This window comes from Mytilus galloprovincialis, chromosome 2 (genome assembly GCF_965363235.1).
Source record: "Mytilus galloprovincialis chromosome 2, xbMytGall1.hap1.1, whole genome shotgun sequence".
Lineage (NCBI taxonomy): Eukaryota > Metazoa > Mollusca > Bivalvia > Mytilida > Mytilidae > Mytilus > Mytilus galloprovincialis.
Genome location: NC_134839.1, coordinates 45,778,848 through 45,792,890, shown reverse-complemented (window position 1 = coordinate 45,792,890; position 14,043 = coordinate 45,778,848). Strand labels below are relative to the sequence as shown.

Here is a 14,043-nt window from a genome sequence, read left to right as displayed (position 1 = left end):
ATCTGGTTTTTAGATAATTTTGCATAATGCCAAGGACCTGCATTCAGTAATTGAATTTCCGTTCCTACCCTGGAATAGCCCTTACATGTTTATTGGATTTATGCAAGATTTTGGTAGCATAAATTAAAAGTAATATCTATAATGTAAGAATAAATTTGTGCATGTTTTTGTCTTGATTTGTTTGCAGTCTCCTCGTATTAGGTTTCCATGCTGTCTCCTCTGTTTTAGTAATCAAACGTCTCCTCGTATTAGATTTCCATGCTGTCTCCTCTGTTTTAGTAATCAGACGTTTTGAAACATTTTAGAATAATGAGGTATTTGTTGAGACAGAGCAGGATTTGATTTTGGGGATTTGAGAAGGACCTTTTCCTTTCATTTATAAACAGGAAGTAAATGAGGCATGCAATTGATTTCAAAATATTGACTTAAAGCCACATTGTCCAGTAAACAAAAAGTAAAATTATATGCATGCAGCTAATAAGAAATAAACTGCTGACTGATAATGTCAACAACAATAATATTGTTTTTACAGCGTATAGATCTGAGGTCAAGACTTTCATAAGTTGTCTTTCCAGAAGCTTTAGAATTTCAATTAGTATTGGCCATACTGGTATAAAGATTAATATATAATCATAAGGCATATACTCAATGCTTTTCTTGTTATTTAAGAACTAGATGAGCTGAGGATGTCAGTAGATAGTGAGTCAACTATGACCTTTGGGGATACAGACGACACTCTACTTAGTCCTATAGGCATGCCTCCAGTCCCAATATTAGGTGGTGGAGAACCCGTGGCAGAAGAAAAGAAAAGAAGAAGGAGAAATGTTGTTGGATTAGGTAATTCAAGTAAAATAAGAACATAAGTAACAAAATGAAATTTTAATCCGATGTCATGGATCATAAATTACTGGTTAAGTTAGATTTTTATAATTTTGATATTTACTGATCAAAAGAATGATGGCCTTTTTTTTAACTTTTTTTTTTTTTTTTTTTAAATCTGTAAAAAGTACCATTTGTTAAAATATTTTTAGATTTTAACAGATTTTTATGAAATATAAAATACAGGGTCACATTCAATTGGAATTTTTGTTATGTCATTTCCTGTTTTAACAGTTTTTCTGCAATCAGGGGTATCTGTGATTACTAGATCACTTTATTCTAGTTTATTCTTCTGTGACTTGAAAGTTTTACCTGGACACTTATGTATGTTTTAGTAACTATGTTTGATAATCAAACTTCATCGTCTTAAATTGCTCATATTTTATATTATTAGGTGTTGGTGGGTTTATAGCAAGGCAAAGACATCGTGCTCCTAACAAAAGTAAACAAGTTGAAGGAGGAGCTCCTGATGGGGAGGAAGGTTTGTACAGTAACAAAACAATTAGGAAAGGTTCTTTAAAGAATTAAACCACTTTCCATTAGAAAAAAAGAGAAGTCATAGTCTCTGCTATTATTATGCCATTCAGGAACAAAGAACATTGTTGGAAAAATGTGATATGAATTTTTTTCTTCTGCTGTGTTGTTTGTGTCATGTATCTCTGTTTTTTCAAATCGAAGCGTTTAACACGCTTGAGATTGTTCTTAAATTTTGAAGTCCTGAAAGTGTTAAAATACCTATCTTTTATTATAAAAAGGGTCAAAAAGTAAATATGGAAAATAAATATTAGTTAGTATGGATATTTTTTTGCAGTTGGAGAGGATGGCATTGAAAAAGCAGCAATTGATCCTGACCAAAAACAAAGGCGAAAGAGGCAGGCCAGAAAAAAGAGCCAGTTAGAAAACAGCTTCCCTTCTTATCTTCAAGAGGCATTTTTTGGCAAGGAAATTCTAGATAAAAGTAAACTTGATGCCAAACAAGGACTAAAAATAGATGCCATGTCTGAGGAGGAACAAGAAGTTCCATTTTCACCAAAGATACCCGGTTTAGGTGGTGAATCTTTATTGAATGACAGTGGACAAACACTAAAACAGATGTTACCACCGGTGTCTATATCTAAAGATCATAAACTAGCTGACAATGACCATATTATTGATAATATTGGTAATGTACAATCTCTTATTCATAAAATGTGTAAATATGTGATCTGCGTAGTAAAAAAATCAATCTTATGCAAATGAATATCAATACATCTGTTTACCTATTTCTGGTTGAAAAAATCTCTATACAAAATCTGTTACAGTTTGAAAGTTACCTAATTCTGATTGAAAAAATCTCTATACAAAATCTGTTACAGTTTGAAAGTTACCTATTTCTGATTGAAAAAATCTCTATACAAAATCTGTTACAGTTTGAAAGTTACCTATTTCTAGTTGAAAAAATCTCTATACAAAATCTGTTACAGTTTGAAAGTTACCTATTTCTGGTTGAAAAATCTCTATACAAAATCTGTTACAGTTTGAAAGTTACCTATTTCTGATTGAAAAAATCTCTATACAAAATCTGTTACAGTTTGAAAGTTACCTATTTCTGGTTGAAAAAATCTCTATACAAAATCTGTTGCAGTTTGAAAGTTGAGTTGATATAAGACCCCTATAAAACGGACCAAAATTAATCTTTAATTTTGTTTTTGAATGATCCAAAAATCAATCAAAGACTTACACATGTACATATATATGTGCACTTCTATCAGGTTGGTTTTTATCCGACGAAGCTCATATGTGTAAACTGGAACAGAAGCTCAAACACTTTAAAGTGTGGAAGTATTTTCTGACAAGTTTCAGAGTTGGAAATCCAGTTTACAGATCTTTTAAATTGCAAAGAAAATTTCAATTCATATAATTCCAATTATAATGATAGAAAGCTAGTATTTTATTTAGGTTTTTGTAATAAAAATTTTATGCTAGAAAACTTTTTTAAAATGTTATTAATCTCTTTGAATTTATCCTTAGATTTAAGTTTTACTTTTTTCTCTTCCTGAGTGACTAAAAATTTCGTTCACAATAGAATAAAGCTTTGAAATATTATTGATCACAGATTTGTTTTCTTACTGTCAAATATTATATTTGTAGGATATCATAAAAATGAATACAGGAAAAAAATAATTTGTCATGTGCCCTTAATTAAGTATTAATATGGTCCTTAAAATAAAATAAAGAGCTTTATATCATTAAATTCTTAAACCTTGTTTTTGAAGAGAAACAACTTATATTCATTATTCACTATGTAATTGAATTGATTGTATTTGTATACTGCCTATTTTTTTTTCTTTCTCATTAATAGAGGATAGTGATTTCAAAGATATTTTACCAGATGACTTATCAGAATTACATGTACCTGCTGATGAGGATTTATTCAGTATTATTGGCCCAGAACTAACCAAAGATGATGGTAGGTATTTTGCTATATCCTCATTCCTGACCGCAAATAGCAACTTGCATTTCAATGTTTTTATGAAGATGTACCAATGTTTGATTCTAATTAATGAAGTGCACTAAAAAGAAAAGAAAGAATGTAGGCTTGATTTACATAAATCCCAATCTTCTTAAATATTGGTCTTTAAGCAATCAAAAATCAATAAATTAAGTATTGGTAGACAATGAATACTTTAAAGGATCAGTTCTTTTTAATGATGTTCTTCATATTGAAAGTTTGTCTTAAAATATGAATTAAAAATCTCACAACTTACAACAATGTCAAAACTTCAGACTATTGTCAACTGAATATGGGTTCTGTAAAATCTTGAAAAATAAAGTTCTACTTAAGAAACCAAAGATTTTAAATGTTATTTCAGAATCTTTTGAAGATGGTAGTGACCAGAACAAATCAGAACTACCAGGAAATTTGGAGAGCATGTTGAGTCCACACAATCTTGATGTTGAGAAGATGCTGTCTGAAGGTCTAGCTCATATTGATGGACAAACTGTGGAAGATATTTTTAAAGGGGTACTTCAAGATGGACAAGAGGGACATGCAAAACAACCTGCAGGTGAGGGGGGAATTGAGATTGATAATTGTAATCACAGTCCTTTATTGGTCCATTTGACACAAAGTATATTTTTGAATTACTGTATACAGATGAGCTTGTTGGTAAGATGTCCCTGTTATTGTGTTTTTATGGAAGCAGGGTATTAGTTTTAGTATCAATTTTGATTATTGAATTAATAAATGAACACAAAGGTATATATCTTACATAGAGTAATTGAAGAAAATTGATAGATAAGAAACTTTTGTGAGGAATTGTTGACATGGGTATTGTTGACATGTACAAGCCTAACTTTTTTTTACCTGACATTGCAGAGGGCTTTAATGAAGGTGTTCCAGGATCTCAAGGTCCTTCTTCAGGAAACTTCCCAGGGCACATTCCTTCATTTGCCGTTGATCCTTCAGGATTTGTTCCAAGCTTTAGGTATGTATACCAGTTGATATTATGTCTGTCCAAAAATCAGTGCGAGATATTGCTATTTGACCTAAGTGCTTCCACTTGAATTTTTTCTAGGTACTCTTGTTTGACATTAAAGAATTAAAATTTCATCCTTTCTTGAATATCATGTTAATATCTTGTACATATTTCTGTGAAGTGATGTTTTTAGCAGTAACATTTTTACAAAATTTCGACTATATTTTAGTGGTAAACCAGGTCATCCCGGATTTCAGGATCCAAGATTTCACCCAGAATTTCCTGACCCTTCTAATTGGCCACCTGGAGCAGAGGGAGACGATGACGAATCAGACAGTGGCAACAGTCGGCGTAAAATCTTAAAATGGGAGTGTGATGAAGAGTTAGGTGCTAATGCTACAATATCAGCTATTCTGTATTGTAACATGAATCATATTGAACTACGTACACAGTTCCCAGAATGGAATGAAAGGGTGAAGAGAATTGCTAAGTTATGGAGAGCTCTTAGTGCAGATGAAAAACAACCATACTTGGTAAGGCCTTTGTTGGTTCCTCTGCCTTTACGCTTAACTTTTAAGTCCACAAGCCAGAAGCTGATTTTTTTCAAATTTTAGTTGGATTCTGTTGGCTTGTAGAGAAAAATTTTACAAGCCAATGCTGTAAGACTTGTGGTTAAGCTTGAGACTGGTTCCTTGAGACTTGTATCATTGGATACTGTTTGATACATTATAATTTTGGGAAAGATGTTACTTCAGATACTATAATAAATTTTATTTTATGAGAAATAATTTGGGGACAGTTGTTAGTGCAGATATGTTATAAGATATTTATTTGTTTATAAGTTTGTTATTTTCATTAATTTAATACACCTTTGCTTATACACCTTCAGCTGTTGAAATTGTATTCTATGCCTATGAACAAGCCCTAATTATTTATGACATTTTTTTTCAGCTTCAAGCCAGGAAGAACAGACAGAATACAAAAGTCACAAAGGTATAACAAAAGTTTGAAAATGTCACAACTGCATGTTTATAAAACAGCTTGACATTTTGTAAAGTGTTAAAAAAAAACACATTTTGTTAGGTTTAATACATAAGGGAAATTGAAACAGAAAGAGAAATTTTTATAGGAGATTGATAAGTATGAAAATATTTGTAAATCAAACAAATGGAAGTTTTTAACGATCTTGACTGGCTATATTTGTAAATGTGTGAATAGAGTAGTATATATGCAGAAGCAATTTCTGAGTTAATATCATTGAATGATTGATGCCAAGAATATAACTGAAACCTTAATCTTGTGTTCAATGATTTGGATTATGTTTTCTTTCTACCTACATGTTTTAATGCAGTTGTCAGTTTTGTAATTTGTGATAATAACATTTGACATAACTGTACGAAAAGTGCAATAGTCCTTAACATTGACATTTGTTTCCTAATTACGAATAATTGTTGCTAAAACTGTCAACAAAAAGAATATAAAACTACTGGTACTTTTTTTTTTTTGGGGGGGGGGGGGATAAAACTTTTTCAACCATGGGCTGTCAAGTAAGCAATTGTTGACAGTTTTAGGCAGTTATTTGTCTGTCACTGGTTAGGACAGTTGTTCTCATTGTACATTAGTGATATATAGGAATTTGCTTCTTTGCTTGTATAAAGATGTGAAATGCTATAGCTCTTACTTTTATTAGGCTTTTGATAATGATGTAAGTTTAAGGTTTTACCAGTTATGCATGATATGGTTTGGGCATCTTGTCAAGACATTTGGTCAAAATTGTCACAGTGCCAGCAAATTTTATAATGGGATTTTTTTTATTTAACCAGGTTTTCCAGATTTATGGGGATGAAATAAAAAAAAAACAGTTTTAAATTCAGAATTTTTTTTAAATCCAATATTTCTTAATGTACATCATCAAATTTTTGTTTTGTGAATTTGCAATGAAACTTTAAGAATTATCTCATCCTTTATCATTAATACTGCAGTTTGGGAATCAGCAAACATTTCATACCCTTTTGTCTCTTTCATCTTAAGGCATTATGTGAGTGAACATGATTTATTTTTATTACTGTAAATTCAGAAATTATTGCGTGCATTTATTATTGCGATTTTGTCATTTTAGACTAAAATGCAAATTTAACTTTTGCGATATTGAGAAATATCTTGTTTAATTCATATAAAAAATTTCTAAATGCGAGCTTAAATTATTGCCATTATAACCCTGTTGCATTTTTCGCAATAATAAAAACATCACAATAATTTCTGAATTTACAGTAATTTCATTGAAGGCATACTTGGGTGGGGGGGGGGGGTTTCAATGACAAAAAATGGGTCTCATTTAACAAAGTCTGAAAAAGGGTTTTCCTTATTGGTTATATGATTGAGTGTGTTTTAAATATCTATGTAACTTTGATATTTAAAATATTCAGATGCACAGCAAAAAGTTTGTAATAGTATTGTATAAACTAGCACTGTGACAATTTTACTGAGAAATTGTATATACTGACAATATCTGTTTTATAGTTATTTTAGAATGTCCAATGTTGGTTTTTAAGAGGAATTTTAATAACATTGCATGGAATATTTATTTACAACAAATTTCTGAATTAATTATACTTAAGATACACAAACATATTCCTAGTTTGCTTTGAATGACTTTTTATTCATCACTTGGTACCAATGTTTGCTAACTTTTTTATACAGTTTTTTTTTTATTCTGAAACCACTGGGCCATGTTGAAAAAGACTTGGCTGCAAACTAACATCAAGGTGGTTTTTTTTTTTAAACTTTTTTATACTGTTTTTTTTTTATTCTGAAATCACATGGCCATGTTGAAAAAGTCTTGGCTGCAAACTGACATCAGGGTATTTCAAAATCATATATGCTCTGCCATTTATCACCCAAAATGAATGCAGTTATTGAAAAAAAAATATATACTGTAAGCAGAATCAAATGAAAATGAACATTCCTTTGAAAAATTCTGTCAGTTGCAAATTGTTACCAAACATTGGCATTAATGGTAAACTTATTAGCCTTTTAGAGTCATGATTGGTGACCTGGAACAGGAATAAACAGGAATACCATTGTCAAATCTAAAAGACGTGAAATAGATCAATTAAAAAAAAAGTTAAAAACCCTTAATGAAGTCGTCAGTATCCTTACTTTACAAAACTGGGGAAATTTCCTTTACCAAGTATACATCATAGTCCCAGACTATTGGACCATGGCTATTGCTGTTACTGAACAAAAGTTGACCTAAAATTCAGTAAAAAAAAAAAAATCTCAAAATTCTATTAAAGTTTGCTCTTTGTAAAAAAATTGTATTTTTGTTTTGTCTTGCGAAATAATATTTCAGACCCTATCCACCATTAAACATGTGTACAAATGTCTCTGGAATTAAAATAAAAAGCTGAAAAATCCAACAATGGTTAGTTGCTACTAGACTTTGGTAGGAAAATGCAGTGGTGATCCACTTTCAAAATTTTAGTGGATGAATGGATCCACTTCATTTGAACTCATGTGGATAGTTCTCATACCACATCTTATGTTATACTCAAGTCTTAGTGTTTTAAGAAGTCAATCTACAGCAGTCACTAGCCTGTCAACACTGAGGATGTATCATTGTGAGTTTGTATCCTGCATATGGCAGGTCAGTGCACTTGCCATGATATGGTGCTCAGAGTGGAGCTAAACACCAACAATCAATCAATCAATCAGTTGATGCCCTAAAAAAAGCAATAAACATAATCATCCAGTTACTGAAAAAATAAATTTTACCAAGTGATTCAATAAAAAGAACTATGATTATCGCTATTTTGTGCATTTTTCCTTTGATCTTTTTTTTTGTGATAATTTTCCATATCATGCTTCTCGCCCGAGATGGAAAATTATTTCTAGAAACTAAGGAGGCATGTGGCGTTTCTTACGAAATTGACATTAAATTGACTATGTCGTCATAGGTAAATAGCAATGAACAGATTATCATTGCGAGAAAATCAATCTCGTTGAGATGATCACCGATAATTTATAAGTATCATGCAAAGAGTATGCAGCTACCAAAGTTTTTAATTCCTATACATGTTACGTACAAGAATTAAGGGTCAACCCTCATTGACCTTCACCATTTTTAATGTAATAAAGTAAAAGAAAAAAAAATCTTTAAAAAAAATTATTTGTCCAAAGTTAAAATAAATGAAATTTAAAAAGTCTTTTTGGGGAATTATCATCTCTCAGACTCTGCTTAAATTTTAAAAATAGTCAGATTTTTATTAGTATGTTAATGTTGGGAAGATGCCAGGTAAACAATACAGACCACTCTGAGTCAGATTAGATTGACACATTTTGAGCAGAGGGTATAAATATGTTATGAAATTTATAAAAACAATTACTGGTCTTTGCATGATAAATTTTACTCTATGTCTTTAAAAATTGGTGAACCTAAAACCAAGCAAAACTGTATCTTTCAACATTGTATCTGTTTTCATTGCTATAATTCTTGAAGTTATATATTTTTCTTTCATTGCAAACTACAAATCAGAGCTTCCTGAAATTTGGTATCACGCTTCATGTGAGCATGCTATACCATTTGATGCATTTTGACATCAATTGCTCATCAACTGTTTACCAAATACTTGTAGCAGGGATATCATTATTGAACAATAGCTCACAGTACATTTGTTTTTGTTTGTCAACAGTTTAATTGGGAAAATCACCAAGCTAGGTTATGCTTAGTATGTAGATAACTTGCCCAAAATGTTTCATGAGGGTTTTTTTTCTCTGCATTTTTAGGATCCTTTTAATTTTTTTTACCAGAGATGTCCATTCAACAACATTAGACTATATATAGGTCTAAGAATGATTAAATCTTAAATTAAGGTCAATTTTACTGAATAGATCATGTTTTTCTGACTGTTGTTCAAGTTTACATCAAAGATCATATCATAAATACTATGTCATGAAAAAGCCAGAAAGAAGATGAAAATTGCCAGTTTTGTCTACTTTTCTAAAATGATAAGATCAATATCCAATCTACAGTTAGTCAGTTTGGTTTGTATCCTTTTGTTAGTGAGAAGGTCAACATTTTATTTTTTTTATATCATGTGTTTAAATTTTTATCAAGGTATAAAGTCTTAGGTTCTATACACTGTATGATATTGTGAGACTGATATTGATATCTACCTTAGTAAATAAGTCATTATTCAGATACCAGAGGTTTTTCTTCATTCAGCACCAAATAACCAAACAGCTGTTATATTGCTCTGAGATTATCTAGTGCGGTGTTAAATGATTAGCCATATTTAATTTAATCAAGGGATACAAAACAAACTTTTTAATTGTTGATTATCTATTCTCTAGAGAGGGATACTGAAACCAATCAGCAAGTTGATGCACTTAGTTCATTGTCAATTTCATTGTCTTAGCATTATCTTTTCCTTGGTGTGGAGCATTGCAGATGTGAGCATGCTCACTAATTATGTTGCTTTTATTTGTAGAATAAAAAACTCTTTTTACATATATGTGTTTTTAAATAATGAATGCTATATGTTTATCTGATAATAAGAATTAACATGTTCTTTTAAAAAATATCATTTTGTGGGTTTATACAATGAAAAGCACATTTGTTTCTTCTTAAGGAATGATTGCTTACTAATAACTTATAACATTAAGACTATGTCATTTCTCTTGTCTTTCACTCAGGTCAGTAATGATCTTAAGAAGCAGAAGCAGAAAGAAAAAGCTGCAGCAGCTGCTGCATCCATGGGTCCACCATTGCCACCTGGGATGCCACCAGGGATGCCACCAGGGCCGCCACCATTCCCGCAGAGTACAGAAGGTAAAAAGTCAGATCAGTTGTACAATGGTTAATTCTTTCTTTACTCTGTTCTTCATAGCTGGGATTTGAACTCATGCTACTGAGATCTCTTAGCACTGAGACCGACACGCTTTTATATATATACATATGAACTATTACATGTAATATGGAATTATATGTGAACAATAAAGATATTTAAAAGTTTTAAACTACAGACAAAGCCAAGCGAAAGTATCTCATATTTCTAATTTTTGTCTTGCCAGTGACAGAGCCAGATGGAGTTGCTTCAAATTTATCATTTTTGTCTTGCTCGTGACGAAGCTAGGAGTTGCCACACATTTATAATTTTTGTCTTGTTCGTGATGAAGCCTGGAGGTGTTACCCCACATTTATCATTTCGTCTTGCTCATGACAAAGCCAGGAGGAGTTACCTAACATTTACAATTTTTGTCTTGGCAGTGATGTAACCAGGAGGAGTAACCTCACATTTATAATTTTTGTCTTGCTAGCTATAAATCACCCATTTATATAACAATTGCTTCAACCAGATATTTGACATTCCACACATATTGAAAATGTTTTTTACAAAAAGTATCCATTAACATGGATGTGATGATCCATTTTAGTTATACAGTTTTATTTCATCTCTGTAAAGATAATTTATGTAATTCAGGTTCCCCATTGCCGGAGATGCGTAAAGCTGCTAGCAATCCCCAAATAGCAGAAGGTAGGAAACTTTACAGTAATAAATGTCTTAAAAGATATCACTTTTCTTTTAAAATTTAATTAATCATTGTAGAATTTGTGCAATTTATATTAAAAACGTTTGAAATGTAAAGATATGTTCAACAGTGGGATTTGTGTTGCCATTAATATTTTTTTACCAGAGTTGAATTTTGAAAATTTTGACCCTTTTTTTATTACAATTCTTGTTTCCTGATTTTTGTTGAGCCTGCAACTTTAGTTGCAGAAAGCTCGACAAGGATAGTGATCCGGCGGCGGTGTTAGCTAACTTCTTAAAAAAGCTTTATATTTTAGAAGGTAGAAGACCTGGATGCTTCATACTATGTATATGGAGGCCTCATGATACGAAGTATCCGTCAGTCACATGTCCAATGTCCTTGACCTCATTTTCATGGTTCAGTGACTACTTGAAAAAAAAGTTAAATTTTTTTGTAATGTTAAGTTCTTACTTATTATAAGTAGTAGGATAACTATATTTGGTATGTGCCTACCTTTGCAAGGTCCTCATGCCCGTCCGACAGTTTTCACTTGACCTCGACCTCATTTCATGGATCAGTGAACAAGGTTAAGTTTTGGTGGTCAAGTCCATATCTCAGATACTATAAGCAATAGGTCTAGTATATTCAGTGTATGGAAGGACTGTAAGGTGTACATGTCCAACTGGCAGGTGTCATCTGACCTTGACCTCATTTTCATGGTTCAGTGGTTATAGTTAAGTTTTTGTGTTTTGGTCTGTTTTGCTATACTGTATGCAATTGGTCTACTATATTTGGTGTATGGAATGATTGTAAGGTGTACATGTCTAGCTGGTAGGTGTCATCTGACCTTGACCTCATTTTCATGGTTCAGTGGTCAAAGTTAAGTTTTTGAGTTGTGGTCTATTTTTCTAATTCAATAAGCAATAGGCCAACTATATTTGGTGTATGTAAATATTTTATGATCATATGTCAGTCACGTAGATTTTATTTGACTTTGACCTCATTCTCACAGTACTAGTTCATTGCTCAGTGTTAAGTTTTTGTGTTTTGGTCTGTTTTTCTTAAACTATAAGCTATAGGTCAACTGTATTTGTTGTATGGAAGAATTGTTAGCTGTACATGTCTGCCTGGCATGGTTTATCATGTTTATCTGACCTTGACATCATTTTCATGGTTCATTGATCAATGTTTGGTTTTCTTGGTTAATGTTAAGTTTATGTGACAGTTGTAATAAAGCTTTACATTTAGGACTATCAACATAAAATCAATGATTAGTAAAGAAGGCGAGACATTTCAGTGTGTGCACTCTTGTTTAGATGTAGCAACTGTGTGTAATTTAGATTCTTATATACAACTGTTAGCAGAAAATTCTAGTTATGTTTAATTCACAATAAAGATGCATGTTTTCAGGTACACTTCAAAAAGGAGAATGGAAAATATTGACATAGATTATAAGTGAACACATATATACACTGAAAAATAACTTCTATGGATGGATTTAAAGATTAGATTTAAAACTGATGCCAGCTGGATTGTAATGACTAAAAGATGAATAGTATAGTAGCCTTAGTTTTTTTTTAACCATCATGTGATATAGGTATTCTATAATGAATGGCTATTTATATTTAACATCTACATATATTATCATAGGTTTGATTGAAGTCACTATACTAGTGTTAAAAAATGTCCAACTGTTTTTTTTTCAGGAAATTCACCTGTAGGTCAGATTCCCCCATCAGGTGTACCAAGTAGTCCAATACATAGAGTCTACCATGGTAATCAGACAGAACCAATTCAGAGACGTCAACAGGATCCTTATGCTCAACAGCCTTCAACACCAATGCCTATGGACCCAAGGCCACCAGGAATGGACCCATATGCTCACCAACCAGCAACTCCAAGACCTTCAGAGCTGTTTGGACCATCAGGTGCTAATGTTAGACCCCAGTCAATTGGAACAGCGGCAAGCCAAAGAGGAGATTCTTTCACAGCAGTGGCTTCTGATCCATTTGATCAGTCCCCAACTGGACCAAGGTCTGGCACACACCCTGGCACACCACAACAGTCCCCCTCTCACTGGCTAGGGGCAGCTCAGGAATCTGATCCATTTGCTCAGTCTCCTATTAAACAAATACCAGAAGGTTTACAATCACCAACGGGAAGGCAAGTACCAAAATTACCGGAAGGATTTTCACAGCCAATGGTAAGACCTAATATGTCAAGACCAAACTTTGTTAGACAGACCTCTCAGGGTGATCATTTTGTTAAAATGGCTCCTACAAGTCAGTCAGATGATCAGTTTACATTCCAACCATCCACGCCTAGACCTGTAAGTGAGGGCTACAAACCACAGGGTTTGCCACCTGGAATGCCACCACACGCAATGCTAAGACATCCAAGTATGTCCATGCCACCATCTCCAAGTGGAGATGTTCGTCCTCAGTTTTTGCAGCGATCTATGTCAGGTCCTGGAATGCCAACAATGCCCCCAGGTGTGGAGAATTTCCATATGCAGCGTCAGCCATTTAGACCACATATGCCACCCTCATCTCAGCCAATGGTACGTCCTCCAATTAGTTATGATCCATACAGTCAACAGCCTGGTACCCCTCATCCTGGAATAGATCCATCACGAGAACCTTCAGTGGTAAGTATTGGTGATAAAATACTGCATGGTGGTTAATACTATTTAGGCACTGCCAGAACTATATTATTTATAGGACCGGGATGATTACATGGAGAGGTTGTATACAGAAATGCTATGCACTTGTCAATCTGATTGGCAGAAATTGAGCATATCATTGGAATAAAGATTTAATTCACTACCACTAAATGAATATTGAAAATAAAAAATCAGGTTCTAAATTTTATAAGTAATGTCCCTTGGAAAGCTTGACCCAAACTTAAATAATTAGTTTTAAAACATTAACATGATTAAGGGAATGTCTCCAGATAAAGTTTTTACAATTCTGGCTGTAAAGGTTTTTTAACAAAGTTGTGTTCTGTGAAAATTTGATAAATGACCCTCTTGGAACAAATTTGACATCAATTTTGTCTTATCTCTGCCTCAAGCTGGAAAATTGAGGTCCAACTTCAAATAATTATTAATTTTTGTTTTCTTGTAACTCTAAGAGTCTAGAAAATATAAAAGTTTTCATTAAAATTTAAAGATTTG

The 14,043-nt window shown here is 32.5% G+C and overlaps 1 protein-coding gene across 10 annotated transcripts in view; it reads left to right on the top strand.

Moving 5' to 3' along the window:
• LOC143063678 (uncharacterized) overlaps nucleotides 1-14,043 on the top strand; it is an 83,904-nt gene that overhangs the window by 34,313 nt on the left and 35,548 nt on the right. For 8 of the 10 annotated variants that reach the window (XM_076235989.1, XM_076235993.1, XM_076235992.1 and 5 more), the window contains 12 exons: nucleotides 670-837; nucleotides 1,274-1,360; nucleotides 1,691-2,041; nucleotides 3,221-3,328; nucleotides 3,732-3,926; nucleotides 4,238-4,346; nucleotides 4,567-4,870; nucleotides 5,289-5,330; nucleotides 6,028-6,042; nucleotides 10,032-10,167; nucleotides 10,820-10,873; nucleotides 12,575-13,515. In XM_076235989.1, coding sequence (XP_076092104.1) covers nucleotides 670-837; nucleotides 1,274-1,360; nucleotides 1,691-2,041; nucleotides 3,221-3,328; nucleotides 3,732-3,926; nucleotides 4,238-4,346; nucleotides 4,567-4,870; nucleotides 5,289-5,330; nucleotides 6,028-6,042; nucleotides 10,032-10,167; nucleotides 10,820-10,873; nucleotides 12,575-13,515 — 2,510 coding nt within the window. The remainder of the gene's footprint in view (nucleotides 1-669; nucleotides 838-1,273; nucleotides 1,361-1,690; nucleotides 2,042-3,220; nucleotides 3,329-3,731; nucleotides 3,927-4,237; nucleotides 4,347-4,566; nucleotides 4,871-5,288; nucleotides 5,331-6,027; nucleotides 6,043-10,031; nucleotides 10,168-10,819; nucleotides 10,874-12,574; nucleotides 13,516-14,043) is intronic. The other 2 variants (XM_076235988.1, XM_076235990.1) reach the window with 2 other exon arrangements.